This window comes from Cryptomeria japonica, chromosome 9 (assembly GCF_030272615.1).
Source record: "Cryptomeria japonica chromosome 9, Sugi_1.0, whole genome shotgun sequence".
NCBI lineage: Eukaryota > Viridiplantae > Streptophyta > Pinopsida > Cupressales > Cupressaceae > Cryptomeria > Cryptomeria japonica.
This window is the reverse complement of record NC_081413.1, coordinates 518,557,245-518,580,290: the sequence shown is the minus strand read 5'-3', so window position 1 is coordinate 518,580,290 and position 23,046 is coordinate 518,557,245. Positions and strand designations below refer to the sequence as shown.

Below are 23,046 nucleotides of genomic sequence, written 5' to 3'. Positions count from 1 at the left end.
ACATTTCATAGTAATCAGATATGAAAACACAAGTAAAAAATTATGCAACCCACAAGTCAATTTTAGAATAATAAATTAGGGTTTTTGCGAATTTAACCACTAAATTTATGTAATTCAATTGTAAATAATATTTATGAGTGCAAACATGAATGTTAAAGTGCATAAAAATCATATATGAGACCACATTTATTAGAATTAATGCAAATTTAAGAGCATCAGGTTCACCAAAATGTAATGGTGGTAAATTTAGGGTTCAACAATTAAGATAATAAAACCACTAATTTTACCTTAGGGACAACTACATTGAAAGAGCGATGAATCCAGTAGATCTAGCCACAATCCAAATAGGAAAAGGGCTGAAATTCTAATTAGATTCAGTGGTTTTTAGTTTTCCCCCTCTTTCTAGTTGAAGATTGGATGTGAATTGTGAAATTAGGGCAAAACAAGGGATAATTGAAGATAGACAATAAAAATAGATTGCTACAAATGTCCCACAGAGCCATATACTAGGATTTGGGCAAAAGAAGATGTTTAGAATTTGTACCCAAAAGTTTGGCCTAATTTTTTGGGACCAGGTAGTATAGATTCACCCTGGTCCTTTGAATTTCACTATGTCGAAAGTTAAACCTATTCATCATCATGAACCTTGTCGAAATTCCTTAGTACAACTTTAGAGCCAAGTCCCTGCACACAAAAAGAGAGAAGAAAGTTTTGTAGATAGGGGTTTGTCTTAGGTCAAACCCTGACTTAGGAATTAACCTTGAATTGAATAATGCAAATTTACTAAAGTAAATGTTAGGAGATATACCTGAAATCTACACTTGTTGATGGAAGGATTGATGATGTAATGCTCTTTGAATGTAATCACAAATGTTGAATGCAATGATATGGAAAAAAAAACATGAAAACCCTAATAAAAAACAAATGCTTGCATGAATATTGATGTAACTTTTCTCCATAATGCTTGAAGAATGAAATGTTGCCTTGGATCTCTAAAAATGCTTGATGATGAATGCTTGACGGATGCATGAATGATAGGGTATATGAGTTTATCAAAATGAATTGATAAGGTGTCTTTAAATATAGGGTTCCCTTGGTAAGTTATTAATTAGGCCAACCTCCAATGATCAAGTGTAGCCATGAGGACTAAAATCCATTGGGGAGGGGGAGTGCGCGCCCATATTCAAATTGGGTTTTATTAAGGGGGACTAGGGCATTTTGAGGTGCCTTGTTCTAGGACCAATGCACTCCACACCCTAGTCCTCCAAAAATAGGACCAAGAAATGGGAAATGGGATAAGGCAAAACCCAGGTTGAGGCCCACCCAATGGTGTCAAAGGGTGACATCAGGTTGAAGTAAAATGGTGTCAAAATGGGCCTAGGAGGAATGAAAATAGGACGTGCTAATGTAGGAGCACAAACATGAGGTGTGAATTATACCGGTTATAATTTATGATGCTACAATATCAAAAGGGAAGAGAAAGTGCAAGTGATTAGTGTTGTGTGTGTTGGGCACCATCAATGATGAAGGGGGAGATTGTTTGCAGTTGTTGTCATTGATGACTAAGTGTTGTCATTGATGTCAACCCTTAGTATTTTGAATGATATTAGAGATTGTTATTAGTACAATTATGGGGTTGTCCATCATTGTCAACCCTCATCTTGTGTTATACCATTGATGATGTGGTGATTGTTATTGGATGATATGTTGATGAAATGTGTGGTATATGTTGTTGATGATGGATGTACGTGTTGCTGGTTATAGAAGTACATGTTGATGTGTTATAATTGATGAATGGTGTAAATTAATGTCTCAAGTATATGATGATGTTGATATGGTATTGTGGATTCAAATGTATGTGTAAATAGTTGATTGTCCTATCAGATGTGTGATGTCATTCATGATTAATGTCTACCCTCTTAGTGTTGATATCTATACCTAGCATGCTATAGTGTCATGATTGTTGATATGAAGTTGTGAAGGGATGTTGATCATGTTATTTGTTGGATGTCCACCATTAGTGGTGTTGATGTTCCACCATGTATGATGATAATAATGTACTAAAGAACAGTGATAATGAATATGTTCAAATGAGACTTTCTTTTGTGTCCTTATGGTAGTGATGGTGTTGATGCCTACATTCTATATTCAATGTTGATGTGTTGAAGAATATTAATGGTGATGATGTTCATGATTGATAGTAGAGATGATATGATGATGATAAAAATATGAGGATTAGAAGTATTGCGATGAGGATTGAAGGTACTAAGATGAGGGTAAGAAGCATGATGACACAATATTTTTCACATGATCTTATGCATACTACAAGTTGTCATAGTATCTCCTTTATTATAAATTGTTGTTTTGGTGTCCTGAAGTTGATTTAAAATAGTGAAATTAAAGAAGTGTATTGAAGACAGTCAAGAAGAGTTCTCTGCATTGCTTCACATTTACAAATATGGTCTTGCAGTTTGGGATATAATGTCTATGCTTTATGGATGTTGTAATCCTATCTTTTTTAGGTTCTTAGTATTGCAACTAATGTTTCTAATGTTGGTAGAATGTTGGCAGTGTGTTGATTGGTTAGGATTGGTCTGAAGAATTCCCCGCATTGATCTTTCTATTGTTGTGGACTCGAGGAAAGGCTTATAATGTTTATGCAGTGTCTCAATTTAGATTTCAAGTTATGGAATATTTTGGAAGTGTGTATGTCAATGTTTATATCATGATTGTGTTTCCTAGCACTCTAGCAATGAAGAATTATGTGTTAGATTGGTTTTTGTGAGCTTGCTTTGGCTTGATAGTATGGAACAAGTGGATGAGGATGCTTTTGAGGGTTCGTTGAATACCTCTGTGTGGTCTACATGATGTCGGATGGTCTTTTTGGTTTTTTCATTATGTCTGATGTTGGTTTTCAAGGTAATTTGTTGTTATCTAGTTGACAGGACTTGTTCTCTTGGGTCTCCACTAGTGTTGGAGTTTGTTTTGAGTTGTATTTGGGTCCTACTATGTTGTGTAATGATTTGAATTTTGTGAATTCATCTAGAACAATTGTTTTTGTGTTGATTGGTTATGTGTTGCATATTTTTCATACATGTTCCTTTGTTGCTGACCTTGGAGGATAGGTAAAAGTACAAAGTTGTGTCACGTTTTTGGCCAACTTGTCAATAGAAGTGAATTTAAGCATTTTTAACTAAAAAATTATTTTAGTCAAACATATGGTCCATATAGATTCATTATAGCTAAGTTATATATGAGCCATAACTTTTTGAATTGGAAGTGTTTACTTAATGTATATTTTATACCATTTTGGGTCCAATTACCAAAAAATATTTTTATTGAAAGTATGTCATCAACACTAAAATACAAGGTTGATTATATTATGAAGGAAAAATAATAAAAGATTTAATTTTTTTGAAATAAATATGATTGTAGAGAAAAGAATCTATGTTGAGATGATATAATTCTTTTCTATTATGGATTAATAATAAAAGACAAAAGGTTGTGCCAAATAGAAATAGTTATATTTCAATACATGAAACTTTAAAAAAATAACTTAAAAATATATCTATTTATAAAAATGAAAAAAATATATCCATGCACTAAAATTTCAAGTTATCAATACACACAAAAAATTGAAGAAAAAAAGATAAAAATTACTATATAAAGTGTGGGGCCTCGTGTAACTTCAATTTCAACATCTTATCAACAATTAAATCTTAGTGTTTACTTTATTAAAAACTATATTCAAATAATGTTATAATTTAAAAAAAAAAATTACAAACATAAAATACACTAATATATATATATATATATTAGTCTACATCATTTCAAAATTCAAAACATAAATGCCACTTTCTATTGATTCAATTTAAAAAGTTGAATCAGCATTGACCATTTCCTTTATAAAAGTGTGACACAACTTTGTACTTTTACTTGGTCCATGTGCACCAAAGATGTATGTTGTTTGGGACAGCATTGGATGATGTATTAATATGTTTATAGGTCCTCTCTATCTCTCGATTAGGACCACTTTCACCACAATTATGTTTTGTAGTCGATCTTGTGGGATGACCTCTTGTCCTTTGTTCTAGTTGACTTAATAAAGGTTTAAGATGATGTTGTTAATATATGAAAAAGACAAAATAAATTTCAAAGTGTGTGGATTAGAGTGGAATGTGAAATATGTGAATGTGAAGCTCTAAGTGTGTGTGGTAAAAGTATTGGAGCTGAATTGCCCAATGGTTGCTTAAAGCAACAAGTCAAAGTGTGTTCAACAAAGTGTTGATATATATAAGGAAACATATTTACATAAGGGGCATATAATAAGTTGAAGATTGTGAAATTTGAGTAATGTGAAATCATAAGAAAATTAGATTCAACTAATGTATATGAATTTGAATGGCCTAAAGGATTTAGCATATTGAACTAGTATTTAATATTATTGTTATATTAGTATCAACAAGGGATAACAAATGAAGGAATTGTAGAGGTCATTTGAATGGTAGAAATCCCAAAACAAAAAAATTGAAGATATTGAAGAAAATTTGGACATCAAAATAAAAAAGACTACAAGGAACAAAAAGTATGAAGAATATTTGGTGAATGAAAAAAAGGCTATTAAAAATTATATGTAGATGTTAATAGCTGAGGTGAACCATTATAGTTTTCATTAGGTAGACAGTATTGAACAAAAGTGAGAGGTCTACTATTTAATTAATCAAGGTGTTTTATGCAAGAGCATTTAAATTGTAATATTACATCAATGAAAAATAGTTATCTTGTGTTTATATATTTTTTATAGACTTTCTTAGTTTCCACAATCATTATATTCTTAGCAAATATTAGTTCTATTGTGTGCTACCATAAATTTATCAAAGTGCCTTCTAATGAATATTAGGGCATCTCTAGTGAAGGCATATTTGAATTATGTGCCACATGTTTGAATCATGTACCAAGTACCAAGTAGTGATGACATATATGAGATTATTAGTCCTATAAATGTAAGGTTGCAATGAGTTTAATATCTTATATCTTGTCACGCTCATCAAGATGGTCGTTTACACATTTCATGAGTAGGTGTCTAGTTCTAAGGTGAAAGCATAGGAGAAATCATTTAATATTGGACCTATGATCCATATCTCATGTGGATAGTGCATTGATGGTCATTTACACATTTCATGAGCAGGTGTCTAGTTCTAAGGTGAAAGCATAGGAGAAATCATTTAATATTGGACCTGTGATCCCCATCTCATTTGCATGGTGCAATGCACTACCTTTTTGGTTCTAATCTAAAGATACTGTATTTTACTTCTCTATATAAACATTGACATTTTACACATGAAAGGGGAGTTCAAGGCAAATAGTTAAGTAGGTAGAAGAACAAGGGTCCCAAAGACCATAAATAGCATTTGATAGACTATTAATTTTAGGTTATTTTGAGAAACCATCTCCACACTAGAAGCTAACTATGGAAGACCAAGAGTCGCAGCTTAGAAATCCACACTAGATGTCCCCATGAGATTTCAACTTGGATCTCCACAATGAGAACTCAATGTTATAACCACCTAAGCTCAACTCCTTGAACTTTACAATATATTTTAGAAAATTACACGCTTGTTTGTACTTCTATTTGATTGTAATTCAAAACTTGCTTAATTTTTAATGCAAGCCCTAATAACAATGTAGTGATATATTTCAATACTATGGATCAACAAAATGATATACCATACATTTATTATTATATGATATGAAATTGTGCGAGTGTTTACATTATATTATGAAATTTTAAGAAATTTCTATCATATGACATAATTAGATAATTCTTATTAGATAACAATATAAATAATTTTATCACAAGTTTAAAATTTAAAATTATTTACATAAACTTTTAACTCTTCAAAATTAAATTATCACAAACAAAATAATAAATCACAAATAAGATAATAATAATGAATATAAATTTAATCTATTTTATAATTCAATAATCAAACTTAGTCTTATGAAGAGTCACTTTGTGTGACTCTATATCCATAATACAACTACTACCAATACACTATCAAACAACTACTCTCACCACCTTTTGAATGGATCTTTAGTCTGCTTTTTAAAAAAATCACGAGCCAGTATTCAGATGGGAGGATTTGACTGGCCAATAGAGAAGAAAAGCTTTCAGAGACAATGATCAAAAATTGGAACTACCTTAAAGAACTGTAAGAAGCTCATGACTTTGAAAACTTTCGGAGTTGGATAGCCAAACCAAATCAGATTACGTACAACTTGATCAAGTAAGCGACCAAACATTCTGCTCTCCTTGAGCCCAGTCTCACAAATCCAACTCAATTTAATACATCTAAATATACGTATAATAATACGTATAATAATGAAAAAAAAAAGCGATTTTATATGAAGATTTTATATCATTTATAAATTTATTTTGTTATTCGATATGAAAGTATCAGTACGAGTTTATATTGTTATCTTTTTCATTAAGAAAGAGTGATTGTCGAGAGAATCTTCATCTCATTCTTTGTATCATACATACAAGAATTTTGAATCTTAGAACATGACCTAACAGAAAAACATATCATCGCCCTTACTAATTATGTTCAACCAAATAACTTCTTTGTATCATACGAACATATCATTGCCCTTACTAATTATGTTCAACCGAATAACTTCTTTGTATCATACATACAAGAATTTTGAATCTTAGAAGATGACCTAAGAGAAGAACATATCATCGCCCTTACTAATTATGCTCAACCGAATAACTTCTTTGTATCATACATACAAGAATTTTGAATCTTAGAAGATGACTTAATAGAAGAACATACCATCGCCCTTACTAATTGTGTTCAACCGAATAACTTCTTTGTATCATACATACAAGAATTTTGAACCTTAGAAAATGGTCTAATAGAAGAACATATCATCGCCCTTACTAATTATGTTCAACCAAATAACTTCTTTGTATCATACATACAAGAATTTTGAATCTTAGAAGATGACCTAATAGAAGAACATATCATTGCCCTTACTAATTATGTTCAACCAAATAACCTACAACCCAAACTATGTTGATTCATAATGACTAAAATATGAAAATAATTGAGGAAAGTCTTCAAATTTAGATGTAGATTGCGTGTGTCTGAAGGCACTCAAAGTTTACGATAAAAGTCCGTTGGTTGAACTGCCTATGCTGTGGCAGAAACTTTCACCAACCAAGCTTGCCGGCCAGTGGGCTATAAAAAGTCGTTCAAGAACCTCCCAAATCATTCCACAAAGCTTTCTTCTCAACAATGGCATCGAAGATGGCTTCCACAGTGTTTTTCCTGGTTTACACGCTTTTAATCAGCACGAGTTTCTGTCATGGACGACAAGAGAAGCCTTCTGCAGTGGTCGTGCGGGGAACTGTGTTCTGCGACACCTGCTCACAAAACAGGCTCTCTGACTCTAGTTATTTCATATCTGGTAATGGATACCAACAACTTTCTTCTTAAAACTTTTATCATCATTTTTTGAAAAGAGCGTGAATAATCTAGCTGTTTCTGGATTTGATTGTGTGTATCTTCATCTTTCATGGCTAGATCATTAAATTTTCATTGTGGAAACCCAAGTTCTAATCTCAAAGGGACATCTAATGTATAATTTTAAGTTGTGTTTCTTCATCTTTCATAATTGGTTAATCCATTGAATTCTCATTGTAGAGACCCAAGTTCTAATTGTAGAGACCCAAGTTCTAATCTCAAAGAGACATCTAATGTGTAATTCTAAGTTGTGTCTCTTTATCTTTCATAATTGATTAAACCGTTGAATTCTCATTGTGGAAACCCAAGTTCTAATCCCAAAGACACATCTAATGTGTAATTCTAAGTTGTGTCTCTTGATCTTCCATAATTGGTTAAACCATTGAGTTCTCATTGTGCAGACCCAAGTTGTAATCCCAAAGAGGCATCTAATGTGTAATTTCCAAGTTGTGTCTCTAGATCTTTCATTGTTTTAAACCATTGAATTCTCGTTGTGGAAACCCAAGTTCTAATCCCAAAGGGACAATTGTGTAATTCTAAGTTGTGTCTCTTGATCTTCCATAGTCTGTTAAACCATTGAATTCTCATTGTGGAAACCCAAGTTCTAATCCCAAAGAGACATCTAATATGTAATTCTAAGTTGTCTCTTGATCTTCAAATGGTTGGTTAAACCATTGAATTCTCATTATGGAAACCCAAGTTCTAATCTACAAGAGACATGTAATGTGTAATTCTATGTTGTGTCATTTGATCTTCCATAATTGATTTTTAGGGTGGAGGAATTGATTTCTAGAATGAATGTGGTTTCTCCAAAAGAACTAAAAACACTCCCATTATTTTGATCTCATATTGATCTTCAAATAAACAAATATTTATAAATGATTAACAATACTTTCTATAAATGAAAAACTAGACCCCTATTCATAAAAAGGTGGAGACTGTCTTGTTGCAGGTGCGCGTGTAGCAGTGGAATGCACTCTGAACAGGAGAAGCAGAAGCTCAATCCGTGTGGAGGGAGAAAGTGATGAGAAAGGAGAGTTCAGAATAGATGTTCCATCAGAGTTCCTTTCAAAGTGCAGGGTAGAGCTGATAAGCAGGCCTGATGATTCAGAATGCAACGTCCCATCAATCTCCACACCTTCCAAGATCACTCTAATATCAGCTGAGGAAGGAGTCCGTACCTACAGTGCTGGGTATTTAAGCTATCGCCCAGAAAATGTTCCCACAGCATGTATGATGGAAGATACGCTCAACTTATTTGTACGTGGTAGGGAAATGGCAGAGACTCCTAAAACCTCAAAAGATACAGTATCCCCACCTTCTCTACCCACAATTCCTACCATCCCTACTACTTTCCCACCACTTCCTTTGGCACCTCCTCTCCCTGGAGTCCCACCCTTTCCTAGGGCCCCTCCTCTCCCTGGTTTCCCACCATTGCCTCTCGCTCCTCCCTTTGGTGGTTTCCCACCCTTGCCTCAAGTTCCTTCAATAAGCATTCCTTCCCTTCCTAGTTTTGGTTTTCCACCACTTTCTCCCTTTGCCTTCAGCTTTCCTCCCATCCCATTCCTTACCCCACCTTCTCCCTCTAAGTAGTCCATTTGTTCTTATGTCGATTTTACTTTGTGGGTTTGTGTGAACTTGTGTCGTGTTTATGGTAGACATATATAGTCTAAGTGATTGATGTTACATTTCATTGTTATTGTAGATGTCCTTATATCCAAGATGATTCTTGGTGTTTTAGAATGGAGCTTTAGCTTCCTTGCGTTTTCCATGAGTATGATCATGTTATAGTCCATTGTTATTGTAGATGTCTTTGTATCCAAGATGATTCTTGGTGTTTTAGAATGGAGCTTTAGCTTCCTTGGGATTTCCATGAGTATGATTTCTATTTGATCTATTTGGTATGAATAAATATATAGCATTTTGTCATTTGTATTATTTGTATTGATCATTACTTATCAAAAGATATAATTTTAAAAGGTTTTATTTAAAGAAATTCTTTCAATTCTTTTGAAAAGAAAAGTTTTTAATAATGAAATGTTTCAAATGTATATATGCATTAACTTCAACCTACAATTGAAATTGTATCATAAACATCTTGTATCTACATAAAATCCTTCAAAAAGGAAAGTTGCCATAAAATGAAATGTTTCAAATGTATACACACTAACTTTAACCTACAATAGAAATTTTATCCTACATATACACATAAGTGAGGGCCTAAAACGTGGTCGAAATTGCGGGGGTCGCAATTTTAGGACACTACAATTATGGATATAATTTATAATAGATTAAATGCTTATATAAATGACAATCATTTTATATTTTAACAAAAGTTTTTTATTTGATAATTTACATAGTTTATTTGTGATTTTAAAATAAAAAGAATATGACTACAATATCTCAAAGATAATCACAATTAAGGTTGATCTATCTCTTCAAGCTCTTTTTTTTTGTAATGGTTATGTAATTGCAATTACATTTCAAATGTGAAAACATATTTCTTTTGAAAATTATATCATAGATTATATATGTATTTTACCATGGTCTTATATAATTTTTTAAAGTTTGTCTAATTTTTTTCCTTTCATGTGATATAATCTTCTCAAAAAAATTCTTTTATTTTATGACAAAACTTACTAAATACAACCTTATAACCATCAAATTTAGATCTTGAACATAATGATATAGTAAAAAGATAAAATGCATCCTACCATATCATTCCTTCATCTAGTCTATTACCACATTTCCTTAGAGTTGTTACATGATCTGCAAACAAAATCTTGATTCTTGATAGCGATGAAACCCATGTATAACAATTGTAGTATCTCTTTATTGTGTCATGACTTGCAGCTAAAGAATATAGATTCAAGTTGATCTCTTGGATTTCCAATCTAGAATCCATTTTGGGGTTTTGTGATGAAGATGTCTCTTTCCTTCTTCATGTCTCGTTTTCTCCCATTGTAATAATTTATTATACTATCTATATATATTTTGGGCCTCAACCCTTTGCCTTAAAAAAAAATGCATCCTACCATAAATCTTATTGATAGATTGCCTAAGAACTATCTATTATGCATTAAATATTAAGTCTAAATAACACATAACTTTTTCCAAGAATTTTTCACTAAATGATTTACACAACTTACTAGTGGTCTTGAGACTAAGAAAGGTGCTTAAAATAATATTTCAAAGAAAATCATGGTAGTATATGTAATGGTGAAAAATTAAGGTTTTCACCACAATAGGATGAAAACCACTAATTTTTACTTGGAGACCAATTACATTAGGGAAAGATAGGAATTAGATAGCTCTAAACCTAAGAGGTCTAAATGTTGATCTAATTTCAAGGCTGTTGAATATGCCCTCTTCTTTCCCTTGAGTTGAATTGATTTATTGAATTTGCTGAAATTAGGGTAAATGTGCTGGGAATTGATGTAAAAATGTGTAAACAGTAAGCTACAGTCGCTATATTGAGCAATGGACTTGGATTTGAGGATTGTAAGAGGATTCAGATATGTTCCCATAAGGAACTTCTGATTTGTCGGGACCTGTGTGACAGTCGCTTTGGTCCTCTGAACTTTTCACTCTCCAATGGGGGATCAATACGTCTTTGCAAATAAAGCTTATCCTAAAGATCACGTCTCTATACCTACTTCCTACACATAGAAAAGAAGGAAATAGGTTGGGAATAGGGGTTTGCCTTAGGTCAAACCTCAGTTTTGGAATTAACCATGAAATAGAAATGAAATCTGATTGAATTGCAGTAAAGGAAATGTTCTCCTTTTGATAGAGATGTTGAATAATGACTGGAAAATAAATGATATACCTCCTTGTGAAGTTTTGTTTGTCTCCACATGAAATTAGGGTTTTATGAAGTCTTCAATAACATAGAACATGAATGTGAAATCCAATGCTTGAATCTTGACTTTAAACCTCTGCTCTAATGCTTGAAGGAAGATTGATTGTTTGCTTGCTTGAACTTGAATGCTTGATTGCTTGATGTCAAATTGAATTTCATGTTTGTGTCTCTTATCAAATGAGAGGGGTAGACCTCTTTTTATACTTCCCCCTCAAAAAACAAACTAATTGAGCTGACACAAAGCTAGATTTCCCGCTCAAATTTGAAGACTGTTAAGAGGCCCTAATTGGGAGGACTGGGGCATGGCTCTCTGGTCCTAAGAGGGGACTATGACATGGCGCCCTGGTCCTACCCAATCAGGCACAAAAACAAAGGGGAAAGATGATGTATTTAGTGAAAATGTTGATAAATGTGCAAGGCAAGAGCATAATCAGGTCCTATTTAGGCCTCAGAGCACGAACGCTAAGGTGAGGGCCCAAATGCAGTCAAAATTGTAAGGGATTAAAATTTAGGACAATACAGTATAACAAAGAGACAAAAATGTATCTCAACATAAATCATTTTTGTAGGGTGCAAAGGCTTTTTTCCATGCTAGTAGGTTTTAGATGGGATCATTTGATTCCATGGAGAAGATGAAGGAATGCTAATAAAAAACTATTTCAATGGTGCCTATATATAATCAATTCCATATAATAACCACCTTTGGTTACTACAAACGTTTTTTAATTTGTTTTATTTTAATGATTATAATTTTTTACACTTTAAACACCAATCAAATTTATACAAGGTGAACTCACAATACTAGTGAACCCACTTTTTGGCCAACTTTGATACTTAGATGAACATTTTGAAAAAAACCTTCACTTTCTGATACCTATAACTTTTAAACCATTAATAACTTGAAGATGATGTAAACTAATGATTTGTAACATCTTGTCTACAAGTTATAAATATATTTTTTCCAAATTTTTTTGAAGAAAATTGTATTGATTTTCCATCTACCTCGAAAAGTAGTTTTTTACATCAAACAACATTTTTAAGAGTGATCTGCATCCCAAAATGCATAACTTTTTTTTATAAATGATAAAAAACTCAATTCTTTTGAATTTTGGTTTGCAACATCAATACCTAGTGCATGTACTTGGTTTGATAGTGATATGTTGAATATATTTTATTTTATTAAGTTTTGAAGTCAAACTAATTATAATTTAGACATAGGTGTACGTTTGAAAACATAACTTGTTCTATATATATCAAAATTCAATTTTATTTTTTTTGTTAGAAGGAAGACATCAATACCTAGTGCATAGATATTTTCCAAAAAAATTTGAATTAGTTTACTATTTTTCCCAATGCGTTGAACATAGAAGTTCATGTTCGATGAAAAACCTATGTTTGGTAAAATTAAAAAAACAAGTTCATAATAAACTCAATATGTAATAAAATTATAGTCATTGGAAAGCTTGCTTCGAGAAATACTATATTGCATTTTGGGTTGTTAAGATTGTTCCATTTGAGCCTTCAAATAGAGGTCTGAAGGCCAAAAATCTGCAAAAAATTGTTGAAAGTTTCAGAGAAGTGTTAAAAAGGGGGTTCGAATGAACCCCCCTAAATACCTTCGAACAGAGGGGGGTTCGAATGAAGGGGGGTTCAAATGAAGGGGGGTTCGAATGAACCCCTCTAATATAATTAAAAATCGACAAAAATAACACTTAATGGGGATTCGCTCGAAAGGTGGGGTTCGAGTGGAGTGGGGGGTTCGCCCGAACACCCCCAATATGAACAAACCCTTCGAAACTTTTTTCCCACCATCGCGTTTTTCCTTTGTGGGTGAAAGTGGGAACCATTATTGTGAACTCACCCTACATTAATACTCAATCTATCAAGGTAACACATAATAGGATCATTAGTTTAAAATATATACATAGTGACCAAATGATAATGTGAAGTGGATGTAACCCTACTACATGGATATTTTTGTTGCCCAATTCACTAATGCATAAGACATTTGTAACAAGGTGATCATAAGAAAAAGGAAAACTAGTGCATTCCATACTACATTATAGGCCCATCATTTTCCTAGGTTGCTACTTTTTATGATGATGGAACATGTATCTCATACTACTTCTTGTTATCATCAATAATGCACATACTGCATAGTACTTACAATAGAAAAAAACACCCACATATCAAGTAAGACATAGCACAAAAACAAAAAAACACAAACCTTTCAATATATTATTGTCTACATGCTACTAGTGAAAGCTTGACTAAAATCTATAAAAACAAGTGGAGCTTCTAGAATTTATTAAGTATTTTCTCCTAGTGAAAGAAAAATAACCCTATGAAATTGGGTATCTCCTATTATCTATCACCTGTGTGTTATTGGTGAAATTTATCTTACCTTGTGATAAAATTAGAACCTAACACCTATATGTTATTGTGAAAACTAGTTAACCCTATGATACTACTAATTACTTCTATTAGAAGAGTATGCTTCCTACTATCATCAATCCTATAATCTATTACTAAGATTAGATAATAATGGTTCATAAGATTTTTATCTTGGTATACACCTAGGAAAGAGTACGATGAAATATGTTATAAGAGAATTACTATTCTCTACATATGCTCTTGTAGCATGCCTTTCTTGATCTTGGTTGTGATGTCATAGAAGTTAGCTCTTTCGTCCATCTTAGTTTTGTCAATCATGCATTCAAAAGATACATGATCATTGATCAAATACATTATCCTAAACTTTAACATGCATTAGAAATTCTTATGTTGTTACAATAAGCATACAATGATCCATTAACGTATTCACATTATTCTATAAATTTTTGAAATTAAATTACCAACACACAAATAATACATTAATCTCACATGAATAAGCTTCCAATAACTAACATCACAAGAAAAATAATCTTTATTACCTAAAATATTTATCCAGAACCCTATTTGACAAATGGACAAATTCATATCCTTGACTATAAATCTTCCTAATATATACCCAATGGCACAATCTAAGATCCAACACATAGTACACTAAAACAACAATAAAAGAATCCAAAAATAAAAAATAAAACTTATAAGACTACCTTAAAACCATTATCTACAAGTATAGATTGACTCTTGGAATATTGGCCTTAAAAATAATGATACAAGAAGAAAAACCCTGCTTGCAAACTTGTAAGTTAACTAACACCAAACTCTCTTATCCTCTTCACCTATTATTGGGTTCTTTTGATTAATGCCCACACTTACTCTCTTCTTCTCTACCTTTGTACTCTTTTATTTCCCTCGACCCCTCACAAATGCATTTTACAATTCCATCGATTCATATTCCATTTTAACTCTTACTACCTAATATCCTATCATTTGGGTGTCCTTCAATTCTTAGGCTGCTCTAATCGATAGAAGATGTTTTGTGATGCCTTTTTATGTTCACTTAAAGGTCCTTTTAGATTGTCGATGGTTAAAAAGAACAAGTGAATTTTATTTACTATTCTCCTAATATAAGAAAAGACACCTATCATGAAAGTTTGTGATCATTGTACACAAAGAGACAACGTTTCTAAGAGGCACTCCTAACAAACAATTCATTGTCTTGTCCATGTTGTCCTCTTATCTACATAAGGGTTACCATTGCAAGCTTCTACATGAAAGTTTCTATGGAGCCACCTAAAATTCAAGTTATATAAGAGGAAAAAGGTACATCAGGATATGTGTTCATTTATAACTTGATTTTTAAATGGTTTCATAGCCACTTCCCTTCTACATTATCAATCATCGCATGTCATTTTGGATTGGGTATAAAATCTACAACTGGTACATGGTACATGACCTATCCTCATCAACAAACTATAAATAATGTACATAGTTCAAGGATACTTAATAATGTAAGTATAGAAAACATCATCATCTATGTTTCCACATTTTGCATACATGATGATAATTTTATTATGTAAAGATGTGTGCATTGCTTTTTGTCATTGCAGGTTTGCAATAGATGGAGATGTCTAGAGGATCATTAAGTGTGCATATGTATGATTCTAACCATAAAAATCAAGACAAATTGAAGCAAGCCAAAACAAACATGAAATATTTTTGGGCAGTGTTGATTGCTCGTTGACCCACGTGCTCTTGCACCAAATAAGGTCATTTCTTCTCTATGGTAGAGGAACAACTTCCTACACTAATCTTGAGAGGAGGGTTATGCAAAACTTTTTTAGATCTTTACAACAATTAAAAAACTAAATGATATGGGAAAGACTCTTTTGGAAACAAAACCCCACTCCAAAAGTTGCCCAATATATTCTTCAAAAATCAACAAGATTGTAACATATTTGCACAAAAAGGTTGAATACCACTGACCAAAGTTTCAAAGGTAGCTCAATATTTATTAGACTCTCACACACAATACAACAATAAATATCCATAATACAATGCTCTCATAAAATTGGATTTCCTTTTAGGGAAATAAGGTTAACATAACCTCTACTATTAGAGTTGTGATCTAATGATAAATGGTTCAAATTTCAATAAAAATATATACAAAAAATGTGGCTTTTAGGGTTGTTGCTCATAAGCCTCTGTTAGGGCGTGTGGCCCTTAGATCCTCCACTAGGGTGATGAGCTTGATGAGCCCCACAAGGGGTACTCCCTACACCTTCTCACGCTTAATATATTAAGCTATGGTAATTTCAAGGTCGAGAAACAATTTTTTCTAACATTATCCTACTTGTCAAAAATCTTGCAAGTGAAAGATGAGTATTAGCATCGTGATTTAATTTCTAGGGGCTGAGATGCCCATAAACTTAAAACACTATCTGAATTTATCTATGCTTGTAGGCTTAGATAAATAATATACAATATTAATTAGAGTCTCTACCTTAAATAGGTTCACCTTGTCGTCTTTGACCATATATCTAGCAAAAGGATATTGTACATTAATGGGCTTTGCCCTGGCATGGAATTTTAGCTTAGCTAGGTATATCATACTATGACTATCACAATAAATTTTTATTGCACCTTATTTTATTCTAATATCTAAACATAATGTCTTAAACCATAATGAATTCCTTACAAGCATGAGAAGATACCATATACTTGACTTCAGTAGTGGTAATAGAAATAATAACCTATCAATTAGTCATCTAACTTATTGCACCACCAAATGAAGTAAACATATAAGCATTGGTGGATCATCTACTATCAACATCACTTTCCTAGTTTGGATATACATAACCATGAATATCAATGGAATATATGTCTCCTATCAAATCACCATGACAATACAAGGAATACTCCAAGTTAACTTGTAAATATTTGAAGACTATTCTAATTGCATCCTAATGAACTCAACTAGGAGTAGACATGTATTTGAAAAGAACTATCCCTTCTTGGGTAATGGACATCATCTAGTGTATACTACAACACACATCAAAATTTTAACTACATGTTGGTAAGAAACTCTACTCATGTCTTCCATCTTTGATGGGGATGTTGGACAATTTGAAATAGATAAATTCATTTCAATTGTTAAAGGAATGCACAATGGTCTACAATCATGCATGTTAAACCTCTATAAAATTTATACTTACTTTGGCCAAGCCATAGATTTATATCCACTCCGCATTTTTTAATTTTCATCTCAAGAATGTGTTTAGTTACATCAAGATCTTTCATTTAAATTTTAACTACAATTTTTTGGTTTTGAAATCATTCTTTTCCCTTTACCAATTTAAATAATATATCATAAATGTATATAATTCAATAAGTAGGAAATTATCAAACTAAAAACTCTAACATTTCTTGATGAAGTATTATGACCCAACCATGCCTCGATAGGAATTTCATTAACAAGGGTTGATGTACAAGAGACATATTAATTAGGTAGCAAGTAGTGGCAGTAGTTTCAACCCAAAAATTTTATTTTAGACTAGAAACACTAACCATACTCTTATCCTCCTCCATCAATGTCATGTTTATTCTTTTTACAACTCTATTCTATAGTGGAGAGTATGGAGTTGTATTTTATCTCAAAGTGTCACAATATTTACAAAATTTGTCAAAATTATTAGATAAAAAATCACTCCTATTGTTAGTCCCCAAACATTTCATTTAATTTGCAACTTAGCTATTTCTTTATATTCTTTGAATCGATTTTAAAAAATTAGATATATTATTTAAAGTATATAACCATGTCCTTCTATTATAATCATCCATAAATGGAAAATAACGAGTGAATTTTTTAATGGAAGGAATATCCACATATGCAAACACATCAAAATGAATAAGATCCAACACACCACAATATATATGAGAACTCAAGTAAAACTTAATACAATTTTTTCACCATAAAATGTGGTCGAGTCTTTGGTGCCATAAAATTATAGTCTTTTCTATATTTAATTTTGATTAAGAAAAAAGAGCACCTTTGGGTACTCATAAGCCATAAAATTTTAGGGTATGTGTAGGATCATGAAGGGCCAAAAAGTGGTGATATGAAAAAAATTGCCTTCTCCACTTGCCAAAAACACGAAAAAATCCATGGTTGACTTTTTGCTTGGCTTGATGTTAGTACATTTAGCCATGGCACAATACAAACCATATCAGATATCTGATATTATTAAAATTTTATATTATATATTATATTATATGATATATAATATATATTATATATAATATTATAATATATTATATTTTATTATATTTTATTATATATATAATATATTATATATTATATATTATATATTATATTTTATATGTTATATATTATATATTATATACTATATAAATGTATAGCATATTTTCAAAACAGAAAAGGGTTCATGGATCGTATATCCTATCTGTGTGGGTATTTTGTACCCAACTGAGACAACCCGTGGGTCATTTTAACCCATGGGCTAAGCAAAATAGAGGAATTCGATATCATATTTATACCAGATATTCAATTTGTAAAGCATTTTTTTGTAAAATCTTGTCAATAGGTTTTTTTAAATCAATTTCCTTGTATTTTAATGATTTATTTGCACCTTTTGATTTGTTTTTTAATTTTTTTGATATAAATTAGGTTTTTTCTTTTCAAATACACTATTGTTTGAAATTTGTTAATTAAATCCAAATTTCCAACCTCAATCAAGTAAAATGGGTGATGATAATGACAATCCACAACCACCAAACCCTCCATTACCAAAACCCCCCTTAATTCAAGATTTAATTGGTCAAAATTTGAACCAATTGAGGGGAATTGCTAATATTTATAGTAGAAGCGGTTGTCTATCCTTGATGTTAATCACACTAAATTCTATAATAGACAATGTAGAAATTCATGTCACCACTGAACACAATTTTGTTCATTTGTGGCGAGAGGCCATGAGGGATAAATATGTGGATGGATTTCAACCTATCATCAGGTGAAGGAGCTTGAGATATCTAAAGTTGATATCATCGCCCTGTTTATTAATCCCCACACCACATAACTCTTAGACGTGAAAAAATAAAAATTTCCATCAAATGGTGTCAAAATGATGATATTGTAAAACACTTTTAGGATCGTTGGTGGATGGTTTTTAATACACCACCCAACAACAATCTCGATATGCCATTCTACTTCAAAAAATTGTATGCTGACTTTGTTTTGGGAATGCATGTCAACTACTTTGACATCAAACCTTTCCAGGGTGTAGGGGGAGGTATGCCTCATGATACACCTAGGGCATTTCAAGTATTATAGGGCCCATTGTTCCCCCACCTCCAGTACAACATCCAAATATATATTATTGTCGAGCCAATGTCACAGACTATATCGGTTATTCACTCTTTGAGTAGCCTTTTGGTTTCTCAGGCTAGGACACTAGCTCAATATTTTAGTAATGCTAGAGGTGGATCAAGTGGCATTGGCACATCCTCCTCATCTCCACATATTTGTGTGTCGTATATTTGTGCTATGTGCCATCAAGTAAGATTTGGTCCTCTTGGACAACCTGTTGATCCTCCCATAGATACAGCTGATTATGAGGCATACGATATGGATGATGCACCAAATGTGATGACAGGAACTAGAGAACACCCTTGGGAGTCCTCACATGCTAGAGACAAGGAGGTACCTTCATCATACACTAACAATATAGTGGTAAGACTTAACTTGTAATTTCATAGTGCATTTTATTTTATATTAATATTTATAAGAGGTACTATTAAACTTTCTAATATTTATATACATGGTCTATTTAACAGTTGATGTCTGAGGAGAAGTTTTCACAGGTCCATGACGCCACACTCTTAGCCATTTTATTTGGGCTTGACAGCTACGCAGTATATATTTTTGCACCTAGTCGTTTACATTTTTTTATTGTCTACATTCTTGTCATTTAAATTGTCATTAATTAAATTATACATTAACTTACATTTTTATCTTATTTTACTCTTGTAGGGAACACCTAGTGCAAGTGCAGTGTTGTGCGATCTAGACTCTAAAAGCACAATCAGACACAAGGGAAAGGTAATTGAATGCAAATATGATTGAATTAATAGTGTAAATAACTTATAATGATTATACATGTCTACTTAGATTGATAGTTTCACATTCTCATCTTCTTTATGTATAGAGAATTGTTGCCTTCACATCCTTGTTGACCGCACCCACGATACCTAAAGAAACGGAAGAAGAGATGACTCAGGGACGTGTGTTTATTTTATTTTGTGTTTAGTAGATATAATTTATTCCTATCATCAACAATTATATGCTAACTTGTATCAATGTTATGTTCGTGAACATATAGGTTGTATACGAACATCTTGATGACATTCCCTCTCTATCAAATACATATTTAAGGACTCCTAACCATCTTCAGAGAAGACATGGACATGAGGTAATCAAGAAATCAATTTTAGAGTTCAATTATAGTTCAATGTATATTGATTTTTATGTTAACTTTTCGAATGTAAATTATATAATATAACTAATCTCAGTTGTGGTTTGATTTTTCTTGTGCGGGATCCTTCAGAGCCAAGAAGTGCTTCGAAGAGCATCTATTTTGATTATCCATCAATAATTTAGGATGTGATAGAGATATTTTGGCATACTTACATGTCTAGTTGGCATGTATATTTTGTATATGAACATACATTTACATATATGGATATACATTTGGTTTGAGTTGGTGTTTATGTCATTTTTGTATATGGATATACACTTGTAATTATTCGACAATTTGATATATAGAAGTTGAGATTCAATATAATTTGTTCCTCATGTACATGGCTTCATTCTTTGAAGCTTTAATCTGGAATGTTATAATGAACAATAGCATGTTATTTGTATAATCTTGAGATTCGATATAATTTGTTCCATCTAAATATTAAGTGCTAAATTTCAACCTCGCCATATTTAATGACCAAATTGGCATTGTTATTAATCATAGTTCATGGATGTTGAATCATTTTTTGTCACGGTTTAAGGAATAGCTACTATTATATCCCTCTTTGCTTCTTCATGTAGATATATTTTGATTTGTGAAATAAATTTTATGTTTATTTGACGATTTTAAAATTTTGTTTGCTTTATTTCCCTTTTCTTAAAACATTTATACTTTCTATTCTTTTATACTTCAGTACCTATGCAACCATTAATTAATTGTCTCATATATTATTCATATATTATTGGACATGGTGGACTATCCTAAAATTTCAAAGATTTTTTTTATCTTAGATAGTTGGAAAAGAGTCACTTGTTTTAATATTTTCCTTGACCCTTCTCATAAGTTTGAAAATTTTGTGAGGGAAAAATTTAAACATTATTCAAAGATGCTAACTGCTCAAGTGTTTATCTCATGATGAAGAAAAAATAAAATATTTTTTATTTGGTCAAATGAATTCATCAAAACCTTATTTTGATGATGTATTATATAGTAAAATGGGTTTTAAATTACTTGAAGAATACTTAAATATATTAGATATTCATAGTTCATAATGTTGTATGTATGATGTTTTTGGATTTGATATTGAATTTTTTCATTAAAATTTGATTCACTTAAATCCAAACTATTAAGAATTGATAAAAAAATCAAAGTTTTAGTAGGGTGAAGAATTTATCCCTAATCACTTAAATCCATACACATTATTATATGAAATTAGCCTACCTTTTGGATTTTTATCAATTCAATCAGTTTAAACCCAACTTTAACTTTTGTTTTCTGTTAAACCAACATCTTTTCTAATGACCCATTTAATATTCTTCACTATTGCGTACATGATTTCCTTCATACATTACGTCACACCACCATGGAGAAATGTTCATCCAGAGGGTGCTGGATAAACAAATACAAAGAACTTGTGTATCAAGATTTTTATTAATTTTAACTTAATGTTATGCTAATCATTGTACCACATTTGGTATTGAGATATATGAGGAAAGTCATTTTCCAATTTATTGTTTGTACTTATATAGGATTCAGGGACTGAGTACATTGAATATATTTTTATGTGTTGTAAAATGAGAAGTCTTAAGGTGAAAAAAGTGAAAATGAAATTCTCAATCATGTGCATTTATTTTGTGCTATTTATACCTGCCCTTTACTTCAAAGACTAAGTCATAAGGCAAGGGATTGTGTGACACAAAACAACTAAAATTTTAGAAGATTGTGTTGAATAAGTGACAAACAACTTGGTTTTCTAAATTTTTACGTCCTCTCACATGGTTGTTTACATGGTTGGCACTCAGTGCTACAATTAGCTATTAACATGCTTTAAATAGGATTACATTCTTCTTTTAAGCCATGTGCCTATATGTTATTTTGATGAAAACAAGGGTGTTACATTTGAGAGATTATCTTCTCGTTGACAAATAGAGCTAGCATCTTTTCTTTTGCAACAATTTAAAACAATTTGACATGCTTTTAGAAGAGATTCTAGACATGGCTTTTTCAGCCAGATGATTACTTTCAGTTCTATGAACAAATGAAAACAATGTAATTACTACCAAAATCCTTTCATAGAAAAATATCTTTTATGTTCAAGTCACTTTGGAAAATAGAAGATATAAGATATTGAGTACCAAGGATCATAGATAAACTCATTATGGTTTTTTTTTATTGTATTTCCCTTTCTCACATTCTTGCAAGCATTTAAATGAATCTTAGATTGGCTATATGAGGTACGCGTTTTAAAGCATCATGTTGTTTCTTTGTAGGTAAAGGTCGCCCTTCCAATTTTGATTCCCTACAAAATTTGATAAGTGAAAGAGTTTGCTTGACGTGATCTATCCCTTGAACTCCAACATTTCAAGAAGATAGAATTCTTACATAACATATCATACATCCAAGTAGCTTGAATGTTTTGATATTGTTTGGTGCTTCTTCACAAAAGGTTTAAAGAGGACAAGTGCAGGGCCTGGAAGTGTAAGTCAATCTACATTTTAAGTTTACCTTGACTTCCATTTTTTAGTACCTAATTTCAACACATCAAAAAGGTATCCTTCCACTTAAATGGATGAATTCGACTTTTGAAATAGTACTTCTAAATTCAGTTATATGCTTTGCATTTTTGTACATTAGATGAAGTTATCTTGCACCCAATACCTCATAGACAATATATCTTATGATGCTATTTGAAGCACTCCTTTAATTTGGGAGAAGTTTATATTATTTTAGG

The 23,046-nt window shown here is 31.8% G+C and overlaps 1 protein-coding gene across 1 annotated transcript; it reads left to right on the top strand.

Moving 5' to 3' along the window:
- The first annotated feature begins 7,266 nt into the window (after positions 1 to 7,266).
- Positions 7,267 to 9,458, top strand: LOC131066907 (uncharacterized). Its single transcript, XM_058001805.2, has 2 exons — positions 7,267 to 7,473; positions 8,482 to 9,458. Exons 1-2 carry the CDS (start codon positions 7,302 to 7,304, stop codon positions 9,120 to 9,122), a joined length of 813 nt encoding a protein of 270 aa, XP_057857788.1. The 5' UTR covers positions 7,267 to 7,301; the 3' UTR covers positions 9,123 to 9,458.
- Positions 9,459 to 23,046: the final 13,588 nt, after the last annotated feature.